At 33.4% G+C, this 23,512-nt stretch overlaps 1 protein-coding gene across 2 annotated transcripts in view; it reads right to left on the bottom strand.

Moving 5' to 3' along the window:
* TRDN (triadin) overlaps positions 1–23,512 on the bottom strand; it is a 401,037-nt gene that overhangs the window by 145,850 nt on the left and 231,675 nt on the right. For both annotated transcript variants that reach the window (XM_012506168.2, XM_003255652.4), the window contains exons 13-19: positions 20,150–20,203; positions 15,056–15,085; positions 8,650–8,679; positions 7,916–7,936; positions 4,403–4,435; positions 4,253–4,279; positions 1,834–1,860 (exon numbers count right to left, since the gene is read on the bottom strand). In XM_012506168.2, the coding sequence (XP_012361622.2) occupies positions 1,834–1,860; positions 4,253–4,279; positions 4,403–4,435; positions 7,916–7,936; positions 8,650–8,679; positions 15,056–15,085; positions 20,150–20,203 (222 nt within the window). The remainder of the gene's footprint in view (positions 1–1,833; positions 1,861–4,252; positions 4,280–4,402; positions 4,436–7,915; positions 7,937–8,649; positions 8,680–15,055; positions 15,086–20,149; positions 20,204–23,512) is intronic.

Consider the following 23,512-nt stretch of genomic DNA (forward strand, 5'->3'; position numbering starts at 1 on the left):
CTCTATCACTCTCATTTGCTCCCACAACTTAACATACTGTAAAATTATATCCCAAATGTGCAGGTTATATACAGAAAACTATGTGCACCATACTAGATGGATGATTTAAAGGCTTTTCAATAGTATCTGTAATGATATGTAACTTTCATTTTAGGCATTAACTTTATAAGTAGCCTGCTGTATGTAGCAGCTGAGTAAAAATTCTCCTGCTGTATGACTTCAATGCCAAAATATATTTTTAGTTGGGAAAATGGCTGGTCACCTTGTTATCAGATAATTTAAGCAGTTTGTGGATTATGTCAAATTAATTTTTGTGTTGAAGGATAATGTCCATGTCAAGTGCAAATCTCTCAACCATATAGGGAGTAGACTATTAACTCTTCTGAAACTTATATTGGGTTTAGGATGATTTGGCAAGCTAATTTGCTAATTTCCTGCAAAATATGCTGATCTCTTCAAAACCTGATTGGATAGTATGTTTCATAGATAGCAGAACTTACAGTTTTTTTATTGCAAATGAATATTTTTATCTATATGTCACATTTTTCTAGGAAGAAGATGTTCATTTTCAGAACAATCTTCAATCTAAAGCTCTCTCCCAGTGCTACAAAATTATCAGATTTGTTTGATATATTTTCTTGATTATGCATTTCTACAGACTAAGTATCAGCATAGCAAAGACTCCATAATATAGAGTTCAAATCAGCTTTACATTTAACTAAAATTTTTCATGGAAATATAAATGGAATTTTAGATTCACGTTAAACCTCTCTTGTAAAGTTCTCAATGTCTATGTGTATACTTCAAACTGTAACTTTTTTTAAAAAAAGACATTCCTACCAAGCTACTCAATATATTTTTCAATTTTTATCTGATGTATCTACTGACATAATATGTCTCAAAAACTACTTGGGAGGCTTAGGCAGGAGAATCGCTTGAGCCCAGGAGGTGGAGGTGCAGTGAGCCAAGATCACGCCACTGCACTCCAGCCTGGTGACAGAGCAAGACTCCATCAAAAAAAACAAAAACAAAAACAAAAAACAAAAAAAACCCCTCAGCACTAAATAACATATGCATTTGTTTTACGTATTAGTAGCATCACCAGTACTTGTTTACCTCTAACCTCTCAAAAAAGATATAAGCACATTGATGTCATGCATAGAACTGAGGACTGACCTAAATCCTATATACAAAGCTTATATATTTCTTCCTAAGACAAAATATTTTCCATTACGCTTAAAATAACTTTTATTAATAACAGTCAGGTACTTCATTAAACTAAGAAATATCAACAATTTCTCAGCATTTTTTCCTAAGCATATTGTCAAAGTTACCATTGCTGCAAATGCCACGGTATGTTATGGTTATCAGTTAATACTTCATAATCCAAGAATAGGGAATTGTCACATTCCAAGAGCAATGGTTAAGAAAATGTTGAGGGGCTACCTTTCGTTAGAGACAGGATATTCATGGTAGACAAATTAGGTAGCCTACTGGTTTCATCAACTGATTAATCATTAGGATAATTCAGTCTGATGGGTACTGAAGAGTTCACTTATTATATTGCAAAATGAGAAATAAAAATATAACACTTCACAAAGGGGTTATGATGTGGCCAAATTAACAAATGAAAGCTCTATAGATAAATTTTAATAACAATGAATTCACAGAAAAGACAGGGATAAGTAATATTGCATATTCAGCACAACAAATAATCATACCAAAAAGCTGGTAAGCCATTCTCAAAATTAGCATTAGCATAGTCTATAGTAGAAAATTCAAATGAGTAAGCTGCTCAAATATGCTCTTCTTTAAAAGTTTTGTTCAACATACTTGCTTTTGCTTGTTTTTCACTTGGAACTGTTAATGACAAGAAATAATAAGGTCAACAGTAATTACAAGCCTGATTATCTCCTTCCAAAATAATTTTAAGGTTACCTTAATTGTTTAAAGATTGTGTGTATAATATTGGAAGCTAAAGAAAAATAAGATCTGAGAAAAGGAAAATATAATACTGTGCCATTTTTCTGATATAATTCAAATACATTCCCTGAATTATGGAATTTTATTGTTTGTTATTCATACTTCTCCCAACACAGAATGTTCATTCACAAATCAATCATCTTGCTCTCCATTTTTAATTATCCAAGATCTCATTTTTTTATATACAGGCAAATGCATTTTCCTCAAAGCCTATAAAATAGTGTGAAAAAGGCCGGGCGCGGTGGCTCAAGCCTGTAATCCCAGCACTTCGGGAGGCCGAGGCGGGTGGATCACGAGGTCAGGAGATGGAGACCATCCTGGCTAACACGGTGAAACCCTGTCCCTACTAAAAATACAAAAAATTAGCCTAGCATGTTGGCGGGCGCCTGTAGTCCCAGCTACTCGGGAGGCTGAGGCAGCAGAATGGCGTGAACCCGGGAAGCGGAGCTTGCAGTGAGCTGAGATCGCGCCACTGCACTCCAGCCTGGGGGACAGAGCAAGACTCCGTCTCAAAAAAAAAAAAAAAAAAAAAAAATAGTGCGAAAAGAATGAGTTCACTTCATAAATTATTCAAATTGATGGTTTTCATTTTTGAACTACAGCTAATTACTGCTAAGTTGCTGCGTTGTAATCACACACTGAAATAAATAGATAATAATTTCAAGCAATTTATTGTATTTTGTCAGGTTCAATATTAGACAGTAATATTTAACTATTAAAACTTTTAAAACTGGCTACACCAATAGTCATTCTGTATGTCTCTCCATCTTTCTATAATGCATGCACTATCTTAGGTTTCTTCTTACATAAGTAAGTGAGAAGATGTGTTATGCTTGAGGAAATGCAACTCTGAACCAACAGGGTGTTCTCTGTAAAGTAGACAAAACATTTCTTCCCAAAGGTCAAATACTGTGAAATGTGAAATGCTGAAATGTGCAATTATTGCATCTTATAAATTATTTTAAAGTCTTCAGTTTTTAAATTTATAAAAACGTAATTATTCTATTTGGTGTTTCTTCCTTCACTCCATAAGCCATCATCAAGTGCCCAATGTGTCCTGGCATTACAACAGATGCTCTCAGCATAAAGAGAAAAAACAGTGGGCTTCTTCTAATTTCTGACTATATAAGGTAGAAAAGGGAAAAGATTATATGATTTTAACAGCATATGAAATATTATAAAAGAAAATGATGCTATGGGAAGTAATTGGACAGACACTTAAAACAGATTTGGGCTGTCTCAGGATATTTTATAATCTTTAAAAATGAATAATAAATGTGGATTCAAACTTGTAGTTTCCCATGGTTTGTGGCAGGGTGGGACTAAAATTGAGCCCCTTTGCATGGTTATTTAAATAAGATTGAGCAGATGCTATTTCTATTTAAATAAAATGAAATGGGAAGAATGACTGATAGGTATTACATAAGGTTATGATCACCTATATACACACGCACACACAATACTAAATAACTCAGTGAAGCTCCTTCAGTAGGAGTTAGCCAGGCAAAATCAAGAGGTGATAGTTTTAAATGAAGGAAATATAAATGGTTTCAGAAATTTTCATTTGAAATGATTAATTAGGCAGGTTAAATGCTAGAAAACTTCAAGACAATAATTTGGTATCCACAGCAACTGCACTTTTAGTTTTTGTTGATAGGTTTATTTGTCTAGTTGTTTGACTCTCAGTCAGTTTTTTTTCTCATCAGAATGTAAATATCTTTTGGGCAAAATCTACTTTTGCTCTCACTGCAACTCCCTTGAACACTCAGGAAATGTTATTAAGTAAGATTATGAATAAGGAGATAATATTTGCTGGAAGTGATTACTCCATATTTTAAAAACAAAGCAATGTATAATGCATTTACAAAAAGTGTTTTGTTCTTGTTTTGTTTTGCTTTTACACTAAACTGTGAAACAGTACTTCGCAAATACTGCACAGATGAATTCACTGAGGATCTTGTGAAGTTGCAGACTCTGATTCAGTAGGTCCTGAGTGGGGCCAAAAATCCTTCATTTCTAATAACCTCTTGGGTGATTCTGATGCTGCTAGTTCACAGAACACACATTGAGGAGCAAGGGTGTAACACTTGGCTTTCATTTTCTAAAACTGCATTGACGTTATGTCCATGTCAAGAACTTGGAAAAAACACTGTGAGATGCAAGCATTCCCCACCCTTTACTGGCGCTGCCTTACCACCTGTTTGAGGCTATAGCATTAATAAACACTAGACATCAGTATTTGGAGTCCAGCAAGAGTGGTCTTACTCACCTGAGTGTTCTTTCTTTGGTGACTTTGCTGTATCAAAAAGGAAAGAAAAAAAAATCAACATTCTATGTCATTCAATTGCAATTCAGTATTCAACTGCAAATCAAATAATATTATGAAACTGTGAGAACAGAGGAACTTGAAAACAGTTACCTGGTTCCACATGTTTTTCTTTCTTTTCCTGTTCTGAAACATATTATTATTGTTATTATTATCGTTATTATTCTAAAGTTTATGAATCCCAACTTAATTGTTTTAACACAAAGAAACATGCATGTGCTGATGCCAGATTGCAGCAACTAATAATAGCTTACATAAAAAGCCTAAGATTGTATACTTAAAATAATTCTTTCTTCCATTTATCTTGGGAGTTTCCTTATGGGGTAGCATCAAAATATTCTGAATATTAGAAGAATTTGACTTTTTTATAGATGATAAACCAGAAAAATAAAATAGAATCCATAAAGGGTGAAAAAAATTAAATTTGCTATTATATTAGATCAATATGAAATAAATTTGAGTCAAAATAGTAAGTACAAAAGATAATTATTACAGCTTTTTAAGAAATTGCTTAGTTTTTTTGAGACAGGGTGTTGTTCTGTGGCCCAAGTTGTAGCACAGTGTTGCAATTCTAGTTCACTGCAGCCTCCACTTCCTGGGCTTAACTGATCCTCCAACCTCAGCCTCCCAGGTAGCTGGGACTACAGGCACACACCACCATTTGTAGCCAGATTTGTAGTGTGTGTGTGTGTGTGTGTGTGTGTGTGTGTGTGTGTGTGTGTGGAGACAAAGTCTCACCATGTTGCCCAGGCTGGTATCAAACTTCTGGGCTCAAGAGATCCACACACCTCAGCCTCTTAAAGTGCTAGGATTACAGGCATGAGCCACAGCACCCCACCTTATTGCAGTTATTTTAAAATAATTCTCAGAAAGATGAAGATTAGCACATTTCATGTGGACTGCCTCTTCTAAGAATCTTTTTACATGGAAGAAATAGCTGTTAAGCTAAGACAAAGGCTTTGTGAGGCATATTTAAGACACTAAAATAGAAAAAGAAGTTTCAGGGTAAAACATTTGCCTTGCTTTTAGGACAAATGCTCCTTTTGGAGTCCTCTTTATATAGCGTTTCTTTTCAGGAAGCTACTTTTGTCAATATTGTATGAGACAAAGCATTATTTTGTTCTCAAGATTAAGCTGACATTTACATTATAATAAGTACTAATTTCATAAGAATTGCAAGCACTAATTTTATATGAAGTGCTATCATCTACGTTTCTATTCTTATTTATTTTGCCTTGACAACCTTGTCAAATTAATTTAAAAGAAGATTTTCAAGAAATACTTTAACATACACACATTTTTATCTGATATTTTAAAGAAGAACGGAAAGATTCTTAAAGTTTTATTTAACGAATAAATTTTGAAGACTAGAATATGTTCATGCTGAAAGAATTCTACAAACTATATTTTAAAAATATAGAGTGTCATAGAATGCTACAGTCATCACATCAATTTCTCAAGTACACAATTTTGTTAGTCAGGCTTCTAATTAAATAAGTATGGTATAATGAGCAAGTTATCCTCTTTTAAGACAGCCTTTAAGCAGTAAAACAAAAAAAATGAAACAAATGGCTTGACCAAGTGTTGCAGGTCAAAAAGAAGAAGCTATGACGATTTAGCTAAAATTAAACAAAATGAGAACATTATCAAATGTTGTCTGGCAAATGAAGAGCAATTAAATACATTGTTTAATTTATTGCTTAACTGAAGCTCTAATTATAAAACATTTCCAAGAAATTTGTGATGACAGTCACAAATAATCAGTGATAACAGTCAAAAAAGTACTGGAAGCAGATTTGGACATGCATCAAAATCGAACACCAGCTATACATAAGATTAAAAGTTAAAATAAATTCCCCTCAATCTTAACAGAAAGCTGTAAAATAGCTGTGATAATTTGTTCATTATATAGGATAGCTCATGGTGTAATTATTGAATTACCTTAGTAAATACACATTGATTTACCCTTTAACTCTACAGGGACTGCAAAATCATGTTTACGGTTGATTTTTGAGGGCTCTTTCTTTTACTTTTTATTTTGAAAAAATTTATAGCTCACAAACATTTACAAAATGTACAGGATGGTCTCTTGTACTTTTCATCCAGTTTCCCTTAACCATAATTAAAAAATATTTGAAAAGTGAACAACCTTTAAGTTGTGATTATTGGAAAAGTAGAAGCAAAATAAAATATAAAATTGGGGTGTACCATTGAGTAAAGCAACCCTCAAGACAAAAAATCCAAATCAAAGAAATTCAAAGATACAACACTAACAATAATAAAAGCAAGTCTAGATGGTAAACCATAGCAAATGAGTGAATTTGAAAAGAATTGATAGGTGTTTTGAAGAAAACTATTTCTTCTCCTTATTGCTGCCCAAGTCACAATCTGCGGACCTTCTCAAGGAGGGAAACAGTTGGGTTGTGAATGAATGCGTGAAAAACCATGTTTATTTATTAAGTGCATCAGTGCCCTGAAGATTGCCAAGGAGCTTCAGTGTCTGCCAGGAACTTTTAAATCATATAAACTGTAATAAAGGGCCTTAAGTCTATCTCTGTATGTATTTTAATACTATTTTTCTAATCTCTAATTGTTCTCCATTTTCCTGCTGGTGCAACATTTAGAGTGCTTTCTGTATCTCTGTGCCAGTACTCATCAGTAGCTCTGCACACACATAAATCTGGAGCTGAGAGAACTCACACCTCTCTATAGATGGATTGCTCCCCCTGGGTGAGTTGTAGTATAGTTTCAGGAGTGTCTCCACAGGGCATTTTAGAGCATTTTTACAACATTGAATGTCTCAGCATCTTTACTTTTTGTAGGGCCAAAATATACGTATATTTTAATTGGTATATATTTTAAAATATATTTTTGATATCACTAGAATCTTAAAATCTATATTGCTGGTAATGTGCTAATTTTTAAAAGCAAATTGAATAAGATTAAGTGGGCTTTTTTTTTTGCTTTCTTTTGTTAAGCATATCCTGTCTTCTTCAGAGGAGAACATATATTTGTGAAAGACATATCTTAAGGTATTGAGCTTGACTGAATTGTTAGCAAACAGTCTTAATAGTGTATTAAAGCAACAGTGGATGAGGCTGAATAGCAACGCTATTAGAGCTCATAGTGCATGTAGGGGGGAAATTATGTCATGGGAAAAATGTCATATATCACATGGGCATGCCAAAACATCTACAGATTACAAAAAGAAAGATAGGGAAAAGATTGTAAAACTAGTCTGTAAAAGAACTTCTAGTCAATCTTCAAGGGACTGACAACTAACCAGATTAGGACTAAATTTACAAAAACATAAGTCAGTTTGGGTTAATGCAATGCAGTTTTACTTTTGATTACAAGCCCGCCAAGAGTATTGTTAGATGATTGCATGAGCTTGAGAAAGAGTTCTAAAAATGATTACTATGCTTCTCAGTCCACTTTAACCCCCAGACTGTATATTTTTTCACTTGTACAAAAAACAACAGAGTTCACACGCATAAAACATAGGAAAGGCGGATTCAAAATTGCAGGTCTAAATACAGCAGCAGGCAAATAATAGTAGTAAAAAAAAAAAAAAAGTACACAAATACACTGCATGCATTTCCTTACTTTTTCCCTTGGGTTGTTCTACTGAAAGAAATACAAACAAAATCATTGCCCTTAAAACTTTTAAGATAAAATGTACTACCCTACATATTGATTAGACTGTAATTTTTCCCACCCCTCCTTCCAATTTTCTCTCCTTAAATTTCACAATGAGGTGAAATTTCACAGTGAGGCTCTGAGGTATTGTTAATTACTGTAGGTGCTTCCATAATTTGACTGGCAAATATTATTTGACAATAAATTAACCCAGGATCATACTGTTTACCATTTTAAATTACACCTGATATGTGTCTCTTAAACACGTAAAAACACTATGTGAACGAGTCTAGGAGGCACAGGTATACTTGCCAAATGAATTATTCAAGATTGAAAGGAACAAATCAGTTCCTAATTGATGCTAGTCTATCAAAAAGTAATTTAGTGTGTGCTTTCTAGTAAAATAAATGTTTGATACTGAAAATTTTTCAATTTCTTGTCAAGTAAACATTTCTTTGGAAACAATTACTGTGAAAGGATATGCAGTATTTATTTCTATTACTGCCAAATATTTCTCATAGCAGTACTCAGAATAGATTTAGCTCTTTCTCTCTCTCTCTCTCTCTGTCTCTCAATCTCAATCATTTTTTCTTCTCCTCTATCTCACACATAATTCCTTCTCCTACATCAATCCTTTAAGAAGGTATGCTATTTCAGGGTTCATCAAACATAAGGCAGAAAAAAAGAACTATGTCCAGTACCTTCTGCAGGTTTTTTTGTTTTCTTGGAATCTGAAAACACAAAGATAAATTATTAATAAAACAGATATAATAAATCAACAGCTGATTAGCTCACAACAAATTTCTATAAACAATGAAATAAAATTGATTATTCAACAAATTAATCATTTGTATATTTCTAGAATATGAGACTTAGAAACTGTTATGTTTTGTGGGAATGAGTATTAGAGTGAAGTAGGAGTGAGAAACTCTTTATAAAATATATTAATAATATTTTATAAAGAATATAAAACATTGAAAACTATAAAGGAAAATATACCCACATATAATTTATAAAGAAATTTTGTTTTGCCTATATAAGTTAATAACCTGTTAATTGAACATCAAACTGAGTAAATATATGCTCTGTTTCCATAAAGATGCTTAGGAGTTCATGAAGTTAACTTGAAACTTTCATTTGTTCAATCTAAGTCAGTCCAGGTGAATTATGTTGCACTGTCTTTGAATAATCAATACACTTTCAATATAGATATTCAGGTATTCTTACGGTAGTGGAAAAGAAATAGATTAGTGTTGACTCATGGGTTACTGATGAATACATCATTATATTTATAACTGTTATGTAGTAATGTCTATTTAGTGGTCAAATGACATCTATTTCATTTATAGTAGATGGGCATTCAGCCTAGATCTGATAAATTTACTATTTTCTATTATTTAGGCCATGAACCTTTCTGCTCCTACCACTTGAAAATGAAAACAAGAGGTTTTTAAGCTCATTTGTTTTAAGATTGAAGCACATGAGCTTGAATTTGCGCTTAGAATATTTTATTTTTTAATCTTCTTTGTCCTTTTACTGTTTCTGTAAGAATTTTTAAATCCTCTATTACTGAAATTAGAACCATAATAATGAACTATGAATTGATACCTGCAAAAGGTAGCTAAATTGTTTTCTGGCTTACAATTATCTGGCTTGGAACCTAGAACAGTAGACATTCACTAATAGTTTGCAAGTTAATGGATTTCTGTGCCTTACAGTGGTGTGGTGGTATCACGACTTCACTTCCACGATGAAGAAAGGGAACTAAAATGTTTGGATATGACAATGGATTCATTGTCTCCACACAAAAGGCAGTTATATGGTCAACAAAATTTTTTATGTAAAAATGATAATCAATGCCAGTAACATTGTGGTGAAGGTAATGTCCCGCTTCCGTAGATGTATAAGCTAGAAACATATTTTAGGAAACAAACTAAGAAAAGAATCCAGAAAGTCATAAAAATTAACATGCTTTTTGATGTGGTAATTCCATTTCTAGAAATCCAAAGAGAAAAAAAGCAATATTATCATAAAAATATATATTTAGGGAAATGCTTTTCTCATGACATTGCTTTGTGTCCTCTCAGTAATGGGAATATTAAACACTACCCTCTGAACAAAAGGAGAATGTTGATGAATTTGTGGTATATTCACACAATGGAAAAATACACAATTATTCAAATGATGTTTCGCTAATTATGCCATAATCTGGAAAATGTTAACCAAATAAGATAAATTAAATAATGCAAAATAAAAATAAAAGCGTAACATAAAATGACCTTTTGTGTGCATATGAGTGTGTATGAAGAAATATTAGAAGAAAATATGCCAACATACTAATGGTAGTTGTGGACAGATTAAATAATTAGGCAAGATTTTATTACCTCTCTTTCTGAATTTCAAATTTTTCTGTAACACGAATATGTTTTATTTGTAAGGGAAAAAAAAAACCTTGATTTAAAAAATAATTGATTCCTGAGATGAAACATTTACTTATTCATCATTTGTTAAACACTATTGTGTCCAGCACACTACAATGAAAATAATTTTAGAATAGATTTTTTTTAATTAACCCCAGCTCTGAAAACCAATCTAAAAAATATTCTTGCTATTTAGTTTGTTATCAGGAATTTTAAATTAGTAGGCTAAATTTGCTATCTGAAACATATGTGCTTTGCAAACATTTTCTCTTTCATTTTCTTCCTGAATAATTATTTTAATTTGATAAGCAAGCAATTCAAATATACAGAAAAAATATGACATAAAACCGTTTTATATTAACAATATGCAGTGACCACTTCTACTTAAAACATAAGAATCTTATAAGACAACAGCTTAAGGTATAAACTTGATAGTTCAATGTCCATTGTAAATTATCAATTAGTTTGACTCCAGTATACTAAAATAGGATTTCTGCCTGCCCAAGCAGTTGTGTGTTCCTCACTGAACAATCTCTTGAGTCCAGAATATAGCCAATAGGAAAAGCATAGGAGGACTATGAAGAGAACATAGTCATGTAGGAATAAATTCAACCTAAAGTTTGGGGGAAATGTGGGAACCGAGAGAAGATAAAACATGGCATATTAGAACAAGATTATTTCCAATCCCTATATTCTCTGACCAGATACTGGAATGGAATATGTATAGAAAGTTCAATATAATAAATGTAACTACAGAATATCTATAATTTTAATCTGCCTTTCTATTTTCTAATAAGAATCAATAATATATTTTATCAGATATCAATTGTACTACAATGAAAGAATAAAACATAATATAAAGTCCAGGGTCAGGCAAATGAAATTCGCAAGTTATGTATTTTCTTTTGGAGTCAACAGTGCAACAGAAATATAGAACTAAAGTAATACAGCAACTTAAAAATATAGTGCTTGGAGTCTAAAGATCACATACTGACCCTGAAGAGCTATTAATACTAGCTGGTAATATTCATGCTATTAAACTTCATTATGCCTTTTCAGCATTCTTGGCTCAAACAGCTTAAAACATTACAAAGGCTTACTTGGTCAATATACTTCCCTGAAGACCATCTGCCCAGTAATCTGGGCAGTAGTCTTTTAAGAACATTGAGGCTCCCAGCACCTGTGATTTAAAAGCAGTGATGTGTTTGCAATCTGTTCAATCCATCACTCACTCATCTGTAGCAGTGTCTCAAGTAAGGCCTGTTATGTTCATAAGTGATGCCAGATGAAAATGAAATACCAGCCAGCCTCAGTGGCTCACGCCTGTAATCCCAGCATTTTGGGAGGCCGAGGCATGTGGATCACTAGGTCAGGAGATCGAGACCATCCTGGCTAACACGGTGAAACCCCGTCTCTACTAAAAATACAAAAACAATTAGCCGGGCGTGGTGGCGGGCGCCTGTAATCCCAGCTACTCGGAGGCTGAGGCAGGAGAATGGCGTGAACTCGGGAGGCGGAGCTTGCAGTGAGCCGAGATTGCGCCACTGCACCCCAGCCTGGGCGACAAAGCGAGACTCCGTCTCAAAAAAAAAAAAAAAAAAAAAAAAAAAAAAAAAAAAAATTAAATACCAATTTATATTGAAGGGAAAAGTTAATTTTCTGATAGCCTACTAGTGCTAGTACTGAAGTATCTTATCTCCTTTTTGGAACCTGCCTGATAGACAACTTTAGTCAATTACTATACTAGGAATTTTGCTTTGTTTTTCAGCGTGATTTATCTTCAGGTCTGAATCTGGAAGCCATAGAACTAGGGACTAATTCTCACATGTATTCAGCTCTATTTTCTCTAGTTATAGTAAAAAATAAATCTCATCTGGCTGGTTCTCAGTGGATTTCTATCTTTCAGAAGATAACCTGGAATTCCTAGAATTCCGGTTGCTAGGAATTCATCACTCAATCTGAGTTTAGATGAATAAGATCTACCTGGATCTGCTTGTACAATTGAAGAAGCAGCTAGTGATTACACACACCTAAGAAGAACAGTCAATAGCTGATTATAACTTCCCAAACCTAAAATGCTCACTGGAATATACTTCCTAGTAGTTAAAAAAAAAATCATTCCTTGCCTGTGGTGTGAGAAAACAGGTACCTATTTATATTTCTTCTGGGTGTTATATTTATCTTGAGTCCTGAATATTACTGGTGCATGCATAGAACGTATATTTGTTTAGAAATGTGCAAACCAAGGAAATGTGCTCGTCCTCCATAAGGGATAAAAGTTAATTGGACATGGTCCCTTAAGACAAAAGGCTTAAGTCAATTAGAGTAATAGGAAAATAAACACAAGTAACATGAAGTACAAGGTGGCAAGAAATAAATAATAGTAGAGAGATACAAATGGGAGATTATACATGCAGTAAAGTATTTTTAATTGGTAGCATCAGACCAACTTCTCAGAGACAGGAAAATGTATGAATATTCATAGAAGGAAAAAGGATAAGCTCTGTTACGATAATAGCAAGAACAAAGGCAGGATGCCACATTGTATATGTAAAATAGAGAACGACTTGGTACAGATGAAGATGATAAAGGAAGAAACTGGGTGAGAGTATTGGATAACAGCTCACCATGATGTCTTGGCAACTTTGCACATATCCGTACAGGCCATGCAGGTAAAGTTTTGAACCACAGTTAATTTAAGTTTTGGTAGGATGCTTTGTGATTCTCCCAGAACATAGAAAGAAGGGAGGCTTGTAAAGACCTGCTGTGAGACCACCTCCCACATGGCTCCCTATCTCTCCCAGGAGGATGTCAAGAGGCAGCTTCTCATCACCTCCTGATTCCGCCTAAAGCTGCCTGGAATGGAGCTGCAGACCACAAAATCATTTTGCTGTAGTCTGGATTAGCTCCTCAGCAACACGTGTCCCCAATGTGTTGCATTATCTGGCCCCTTTTGTTTGGGCTTCATCCTTTTTGGTGTGTGGGGCAACAACCTTGGAGAGCTGGAACCTCTAGCTACTCTTACCTTTGCTATGAAAGTAATAAATTGTCTCAATCTTAAAAGGGATCATTGCATCTTTACTGTTGGAATTGTTTAGGCCTTGGTCATGACCTTGCCTTGATGTACGCTTAATAGGCAGTTAGGAAAGACGATTCAGAAAAAGAATTTAAAAACTTTAATTGCAGGTTAAGGCTTGTAGAGTATATTCAGAGTCAGTGTAAAGCCACTCAATATTTTAAATAGGTTATGACATGAAAAGTTGAATGAAATCGGTTGAATATTTTGGAAAGAGGTAATATTAGAGGCAAATTAAATATTTTCGTCAAAGTTTTTCATTTTCACCTCAGGACTCCTTTAAAATCTTAACTATTAAAACTCCCAAACAACTTTTATTTATGTAGCTTCTTTCTATTGATGCTTATAATTTTTAAAAAAATTAAAGCTGAGGAAATTTTTAAAATATGGTATTATTTATGCATTTATTAAAAATAAAGCTGTTAAATGTTAACATAAATAACATATTTTTATGTTCGATACACTTCCCAGTACAAAAAAAAATGGTGCAATGAGTGACTTTTTTATTACTTTTGTGAATATTATTAATGTCTGGTTTAATGAGAAAGCAATAGGATTTGCACATCTGCTTGGGCATTTACCATGTTGTATTATTACCATTGTTTAGCCTCTAGAAGTCTCTATTGCAAACTTAAGTGAGAACGACAGTGAGAAAGGCAAACGAAAACTTCCTATCATTTATGAAAATAATTTTAACCTTATAGAACCACTGAAAAGGTCTCAGAGACCCACAGGAGTCCTTGACCACTGATTTTGGAGATTATTGTTCTGGTTTACATGAGAAGTTAGTAAAACCAACAGGAGGTCACAAATGGCAATGTGAGATCACAAATAAAGAACTGGATCCTGTGAATGAAGATTAGTTGTTCTAATTATTATAGGAAGAATTAAGCAAAAGGATAGTTCAGTAAAAGTGAAAATTCTGGAGGACTAAATGTCAGGGGAAAAAGAAAAAAATGGGGTTGAAGCTGATAGCAATATTTCAGTCTTGCTGCCTATAAGGAGTGTTTTATATGTTTTTTAGCTGGTCATGGACACTGGATGTCTTGAATCTACATAAGCACAGCTCATCCCAAGCTCCTCCAATATTGCATATTGATTATGGACAATGTTTCAAAAGGAGAAAAAATGAAAAGAGGTATATAAGCCAGAAAAAATAGAACAAAAAAATCCTAGAGGAAGAGCAATGGGAGGAAAAAAAAACCAAAAAAACAGACAGAAAGCTTAAAGCTGTGAAATTGAAACTTGACTACTGTTTTATATACCCCGAAGGCTTAGAAGACTTTGATTTGAATGCCGATGAGAATGAGTCTGTATTATACATAGTTCTGAAATTTGATAAAACTGTCAACAGAGTAGGAGCCCTAGGATTTTGAGAAGCTATGTTTTATTCCTTATATCTTGAGAAAGACTAGATTAAAATTACTTTCAAAAAGTAGCTCACCCTTCTGTGTGAGGTGAAGTAGAAAAAGCACATTCATGCAAAATGTATGCACATAATAGATCCAGTTATCCAAGGGGAATATAGACAGAATAGCAGTCAAAACCCAATTCAGGATATTGGTAAATTGTACTCACAAAAGGCTCAGTGGGATTTTGCATAAAACATACCTTCCTTCTTTTCATCCTTTTTAGCTGCTGCTGAAATAATGAAAATAGATTTAAGGCATATGAAATGACCATTCCTCAGAATACTCCCCAGAATATGAGAATGTATTCCATATATTCATAAATTCAGTGGTCACCTATACACTAACCAATTCATCCAAATCTATGATAGGAGTGTAAGCAGAAAATATTACTTCATATAAAGATTTTTGTAAACTCAGAAATAAGCATTAGCAAAAGAAGAATAAAAATATATGGAGTTACATAGATAAGAAGTCAAATTTATATGTATATGCTTAGTGTAAATTCATTTTAGATTTTAAATTGTTATATCTGAGGAAACCACAATCTCTTCTAGAAGGTCATAAAATATAGGCTGTGAATGGATTAATCAACAAAAGTGGAAGTGATATTCCAAAAATTATCTATGCTTAGCTACTGAGGAATTATATACCAGTCTGCAGTCTACATTTGCATTTATAATAACCATGTATAAAATGCCCAATTTCAGGAAGGGAAAATAAATATCCTACCCTCCTTTTAGGAAACTAATGTCTTCTTTTACATAGAGAAAAAGGTACAGAACACTTTAATCACCTTTGAATTCTGGCTTCCTCTGTGCTGACATTTATCTAATTCTGGACTATGAATCTAAATCTGGATCCACGTTGTTGCTTATGGGTATTACCAGAAATATTTGGGAGAGGCGCTCAACAGGCTTAGGACTGTTCCAAGCAATATGACCCCTGGTTCTGTGTAATGTTTATCCAGGAGCCAAAATCATTCAGAGGTATCTTAGGCCACATTAGTTGAATTTGAGATTGTGCATATTCCAGTATGGTAATCTCACCTCAGCAGGATAGAATGTTGGGGATCACTTAGAAACAACACTTAGAAAACACTTAGAAACAACTGCTATGGACATTAGTTCTGTGCTACAATTGCCAAAGCTCTTTCAGGTACATCCTCTTATTGGGTCCTCATCATGACCTTGTTATAAAAGGCAGCCCAGAGCAGAAAATGAAGACTCTGAAATATTAAAATAATTTGCAGAGTATAAGCAGCAGAATTGGCTCTAAAAATCAGGAATAAAAGATAGGAAGAAAATGTGTTTTAATTTACGACAGGTTATTTTTCTCTATTTTCTAAATGTTATTGACGTGCTATTACTTTTGTAGTAGAAAAGTGAATTTACAAATAAGTTAATTCTACTTTGGGACATTTGTTTCTTTTTAATGTAGTTTTAACTAATAATACACAAAACGTATAGCAGATTTACATTTATAATGTTTTTAGGTTAAGAAATTGTTTATTCCTATGATACAATAAGGATAAAAACAAAGATAACACTGAAAATGAATTAAAGGATAGGGACATGGCCTGATGAATTTCAAAACCATGAGGTTTAATTTCAGTAAGTCTCTGAGTTTGACTCAACAGACTTGTTTGTTGTTGATTCTTTACATTGAAAATAAGAATTTTCTTCAAAAAATTTTATAATTTTCAAAATCATCCAATCATGATTTGGATGGATGGGGTTTGGGAAACTCTTTAAAGAAAGACAAAATGAAACAACACAAAATTACCCCCTTGAAGGAGCTCTGGTCAATGAATTGCTCTGAATTCTAAACTTCATCAATGTAACCATAAACACACATCTAAAGGGCAACCTGACACAGGCCTTGACCAACGCCAAAAAGAGGGCTGAGAATGTGAATACATTTAGCAAAACTGTAGTTTCTTACAAATTCTACAGACAAGAAACCCTCTGAAACTTAAATTCCTTCAAGAATTAGCAAAATCTTGTTAAATTACAACAAATTTTTTGATTTCTAAAATAATACATGAAAAACAATCTGTACATATGCATGTAGAGATGTAATCATTCATGTTTGCACATGTATCTTCTTTTTTCCCATTCTTATATATTTGATAGTTTTCAGTTTCCAGTTTTCAGTGACAATGGAGACAGTTGAATGAAGCAGTTTGACCTATTCCATCATAACTGATTCTGGTTTCTATTGTTGCCCTGGATCCCTTGAAGGCGCATGGCTTTTATTTATTGCCAACTGGAAAGCCATGTTATCTACCAAGCTGGATTCCAGGCCCACAAGCTAATCAAAGCCAGGGTCTTGGGATTCAATTGTTTCTAGAACGGTTTTGTAGCTTGTGTTCCACATGTCCCACTTCTGGTCCTCAAATTCAGCTTGCCTGTTTCTAATCTACTTAACTCTGTTATGGGATTGGATGACTCTTGAATTTACTGAGTAGACATGGTTCTCAATACCTGGGGTTTTGGTTTTCACGTTATAAAAAGACTGGAATGGCTAACATTCTAGTTTTGTTGATGTTGTTCTCTTTCTATGTTCTTCCTATAGTATCCAGGAGATTCTTAGTGTTTGCTTCAGGAATCCAGAAGAAAAAAGCCAGTGGAAATACACTAACACAGAGTACACATACCCCATCTTTTAAGCCGAGTTCCATTATGGCATGTGTTCTCTCTTTGGCATTTTAATACCACTAGGTGTCTACCTCACCATTGCACCTAACTGATTAAAAAAAAAATTCCCCATCTCTCTCCTTCCTTTCCCATTTGGGTCTATATCAATTTCTTCCAACAATTTTTTATGTAATATCTACGAACTAGATTGATCCCCCATCTGAATTCTAATTGGCTACAAAAAAATTATTGTCCAATTATTTTCCTTCTGCTCAACATTCATCCACTGAAGAGTGAATCATCTTTTCCCTTCAACTAGTTTCTTCCCTTGAAACCTAATATTTGTGACAATTACCATCTCCTAATTACCCAGTTTCCAAAGCTCAGTATCATTTTTATTCTTTTCCTTTGTTTCTTTGGATATATTCTATCAGACATTAGTTCTTCAAAATGTTAATGACATTTGTGCTTTTTTCCTTATGTCATTGCCACCATCCTCATTGAGGTTATTGTCTCATGTCTTAATAGAAACAAAAGCCATTCCTTATATTTACCTAAATTTCTTAGATCTCCAAATTGGAATTTCCTGTAGTAGTGAGATATTTATTTTGTTGCCTCCTCAGTGCCTCAAAACTAAAATAATTTCCTTAAATTATTTTAAAATTCCAAATAATATATGCTAAATCTTAATAATAGTTATAAATAAATATGAACATATATACATACATATGTATGGAAAACCAGATTTTTAATATGTCCTTTGTTGTAAAAGTTAAAAATAAATAAATGAACAGATCTAATCTAGCCTTTTACCATGCCACAAAGATCATGATCAATTTTGTCACTTTATACTTCAAAAACATCAGTCTACTCTAGGATTATTGCCAATTTTGTTTAAGTTTTGTCTCCACGTGAAGTACTTGCAAATATTAATTATTTCTATGCATAATTTAATTATATGCCTATGGCATTAAAATAAACATATCTTAGAAAGATCTATGGAGGATTTGCAAAGATGCGAATGATATGCAATCCTGCTTTGGTGTGTCCCTGCATTGGTGTGTCATTTTTATTTTAGTAAACGCATACACAGAATGCCTCACTCTTGCCTTGTTCACTGTGCTTCATCAATCTTTTCATCCAATTTCCTTCCAAGGATAATTCTAACAAGACTTTGAAACTCTAGGTTACTATTTGCTCAAAAATAAATATTTTATACCAAAACAATAAGCTCTGAGGTTGCCTTGTCCAATGTAGTTTAAATCTTGAATGGTTAAATGTAGTTTAAAGAGTCCATAGCCTCAAGCTCAAATATGAACCAAATTTTCAGATATCTCTTCATTTTCCTCCTCATGAATGCCTGTAACACGAAGCTGAAGTAACTAACACAAAATTCCTGCCTCGAGTCATAGTTCCACATCTGCACTATGGTCCTCAGAAGTCTCAGTCAAACAGAAGGGGCCTAAGGTGATTGTGGTTTTCTGTTAAAACATATATGCACTAATAGCAGTGATTTCTTAAACTGGTAGTCATTGGCTTGAGGAACTCACCTTGACCTGCATTTTCATGTATTAAAAAACCAAAGTTAATAATATTTGTCCTGCCTTTCTACCATTCATAATATTTACTATATTCCCTATCAGAACTTTCCTAAAGAATAACAAGTTTTTCAACATGAAAACTAAAAACTGGTATCATAGCTTTTAATCATTCTGGCTTATTTAGCTCACAGACAACAACATCCTTGAGTCAAATGGCATTTAACAAACCCATGTTACCAATATTTTGGGGGGTGATTCTGCATGCTGCTGGGTCCAAGATTAAATACAAGAGAAAAATTTTGCTCAGATATAATACATTTGGTCATACGTCATGTGAAATGCTAAGGAGTCTGCTATGAGAGCCTTCTACCCCTGAAAATTGCACCACCACCTATGTGCATCTCCTTTATTGCTTGCTGTTATATAATCTAGCATAGAAGAGATGATAAAGATCTTCTCCAGTAAATATTGTATTTTTTATTTTCTAAGTGTGTTCCACAAAGTTTTGCCACATAACAAAAGCAGAACACTTGTACTCTTCCCTTAGGCTTTCATCAAATTAATCCTCATGGTGTGAGATGAAACCACTTTTGATATCCTGAAGATATTTGTAAATGGTGAAACTAATTTTCTTAGATGGCTCATAAAAATAGGATAATTATTTTGTAGCCATATCTGGAACCCAATTTTTACAGTTTTGATGTTTATGAAGTAATATTAATTTAATAACATTCTGATTTTCTCATGTGACATAAATTACAATGTATACTGAAAATTGTAGAAAAGTGTACATTATTTTACATCTGTATCTGTATTTCTTCATGTACATCTATGGATTATTTTTAAAAAATATACATAAAGCTCAGATACTGAAACTTGGAGCCAAGACTAGTTCTTGGGTCCTTCGGCAGTTCCTCTGCAAATTTGGCATTACTCTCAGTCATGCTTGCTCCAATTACTAAATAAATACTTGAACTGTGTATTTTCATTCAACAATTTTTTTTGCAATATCCAGCAGATGGTGCTATTCTGCAATAAACAGCTTTCACTTTTGTCAATAAAGTGCTATAGATGTTTAAAAAAAGGCAATGCTTTTTAAAGTGTTTTATTGCTTACCTTGTGCTGCAATTTTTACAGTCCCTTGTTTGATTTCAGGAGCTTTTCCTGGCTCTTAGAATGAAAAAAAAAAAAACATAAATTACCATGAAGTATGATTTTGGAAAAATCTATAAATAAAAAAGGGGCAGGGAGGCAGGGGAGCACAAACACAAACGAGCATATTTGACACGCAGAATTTTTGTCAAGAAATAAACAGTTATTAGAGGGATTGCTGAGAATGGAGCTTACCGAAGGAAAACATGACTGAAGCAATTTAAATCATAAGATCCCCAAAACTGTTTTGCCTCACTGTTAACTGGCCATGGAATATCACTTTGCATTTGTTGAGCATCTGAATTTGAAAATCTCAGAATTCTATTTAAATTATGTCTGTATTACCAGCCCTTCGAAATCGATGGCACATGTAGAACCAAATAAGATGACTTACTGAAGGTCCCTTAGTGAATAATGTGAGAATAAAGCCTGGAACAACCAATCTCAAGTTCAAGACTTTGACTCTAAAATGCCCTTCCCTAAACTGCAGTGGCACCAATCACCATTAGTGTGGCCCTGGGCAAAATATGTCTGAGAGAATGAGCAAGCTTCATTTTGAATCTTTCTTCCCTCTTCTTCTAAGTTTTTTTGCTATGTTTTTCTCCTTTGCTCAGAATTTTTCCTTTAAAGAAAAAGGATTTATTAAAAAAAAAAACTTATATGATAAACATCTAAATATACTTAATCAGAATGGGAAATAATGGGTAAATAAAAATTTCAAAAAATAATGGCTCACTTCACATTTGACTTAGTATGGTTCCTGATTGTCTTAACTGTTTTCAATAATTGAATTATTATTTAATAATGGAACGTAAGATTGGGTCATTTGTTTTAGATGTTCACTTTTATTCATTCATCACATGTTTAGGAATAATTATGTGTGGACACGAAGTTAGGTGTATATGTAGCAGCTGATTCACATATATATTCAATCTTTCATTTAATTATTTTCAAATGTTGATTATAACTTGTTTAATGTTGATTTGATTTCTAATTCATGCTTTACCTCTTATTGGTAGGATAATTATTCATTTATGTATAAACATGATTATAAAAATGCTAATTTTTATTTGTTGTTACATAAAATAAATATTATTTGATTCATAAATAATTCTAATTACTATAGCTATTTATTCAGACAAAATATCTTTTGCCAAAACTGAATTCAGTCTACCCTTGATATTTACATAATTAATTTTTTTTCTGGAGGAAAACTGCATGCATGCTAGTACTATCTTTGTCAAACCTAGACTAAATGGTCTCAATTAGTAATTATATATAACTGACATTTAGTAGACGAGTATTAAATAATTGTTGACTAAAACAAACGGAAGAAAAGAAGAAAATAATATGTCCAAAAATTTCAACAAAAGAACACCATTCTGCTCAGATGTTTTACTTCCTGGAGATCTCAAAATATTAGAAAAGTATACTGTAGTTTGTAATTAAATTTTAAAGAATAAGATTTTAAAATATCAGTAGGTAAAGTACCTTAAAATTTGTAGAAATATTTGCAAAAATTTGCAGCCAATTTTCCTCCTATCTTCTCCTTTTTCTTTATATCCTCTTAAATCATTGATCCTAAACAACCTCATCACACCTAAGATTCTATTAGACCACGGAGGTCACACACACCTGCAAATTATGTAGTGCTTTTCCTAGGGCCTTATCACTTCTCCCACAGACTGTTTGGTTTCTCAGTCAGCTGCTTTCTCCCTCAGCGGTCAGGTTCAGAAACATGCCCCTGAGTGCTGAGCTTTTCCCATTTGAGTGTCCCAACAGGCTGGTCATCTCTCAATGGGGTTTACCTCTTTAATAACCTTAGCCTGTCCTGGGTTTGGCTGTGTGCACATAGATTGGGCACGTTTTAGGGTTCCTTATCTATGGGCTCTTCTTTCTACTAAGACTTAGTTCCCTCCCTAAGCCTTCCCTGCACCTCATTGTCCCGCATCCAACACATGCCAAAGAAAACAGTCCACAAATGCACACTGATGCATTGAAGATACTGTTTCCAGGTAAAAGTGTATTTTAAAGAGATCATTCTACAATGTCTACCTGCAAAAGAATGATTTCAATGGAGGAAAATCTTGGGATCGTAGCACTATCATGTTTGTCCCTCGTAACTCCATCTATTACTTCTCTGATTTTAAGCTTTAAAGTTCATTTATGAGGTTGGTGCAAACGCAACTGCAGTTGCGCCAACCTCAATTGCGTTTTCACCTGTCTAAAATATTAGTTCACAAACTACTACATAATCTACATCTCAATAGAAATTAACAGTTTAAAACCAAATGCCTTTTCAGTAAGTTTGCCAGCTTGCATCCAACCAACAACAATATCATCCTTGAAACTACTGAGGACACATGCAAAGAAGATCAGATTTGACATATGCTCTTGCACAGCATTTCCATTTTCAAAATTGCATGACATCAGGGGAGGAATCGACCCTGAGTCCATACATGTACAACACAAGAAGGCTGCACCAAATATTGTACTACTGAAAACACATTAATCCAGACAGACAAATTTTCATTATAAATAATTTTCCTGTCTCCTTTTGATTTCTGCCAACTACAAAAGAAACTACATTTTTGTTAGGGAAAATTCTAAACCTATACAAAAATAAAGAAGACAGGATAATGAACCCACTGTTTCCAACACCTACTATAGTATTTCGTCTGTACTGCCTCCACTACACATATTCTAATGAAAATTTCATTATATCAGATGATTTTATCTTGTCATAGTTTTGTTTATAGCTGTATTTTTGGAAATAAAGTACAATAACTTAAATAAAAAACAGATGACCATAACAATATTCAACTAAAGATTATAGTAATTCTGAAATTGATAAATCGTATTTTGGACTTTTAAATCAGAGACAGAATGGACCTAGATTAAAATGTCAGCATAATTCACTTGGGGGTGTTTTTGCAGGAAATCATCAGAGAAGTTAGTATTTGTAGATCCCTGAAACATGTGGTATTTATATAAACAAATTGTCATGAATCAGATGAGCCAAATGTTTCAATGTCTTCTGATTCCACAGACATGGAACAACCTGATTTACAAAACTGAAAAGCTATCATTAGTCTGCAAACATTTTATTAAAGAGCCAATTTTTGCACAGAGATTTAAATGCTAGTTTAATATGATTAGCTTTTCATTTCTAGGACATTGTTTATACTTTGACTTCATTTAATGTAAAGTGCAAATCCATTACATTTTCAAAAATAGGTTTCACATAACTTTAGTGGCAAATGGACTGCTACACTGTCAGCAGCCAGAATTGGTCTTTGGCTAATGGACAGCCGATAAAGAATAATA

This window comes from Nomascus leucogenys, chromosome 3 (genome assembly GCF_006542625.1).
Source record: "Nomascus leucogenys isolate Asia chromosome 3, Asia_NLE_v1, whole genome shotgun sequence".
Lineage (NCBI taxonomy): Eukaryota > Metazoa > Chordata > Mammalia > Primates > Hylobatidae > Nomascus > Nomascus leucogenys.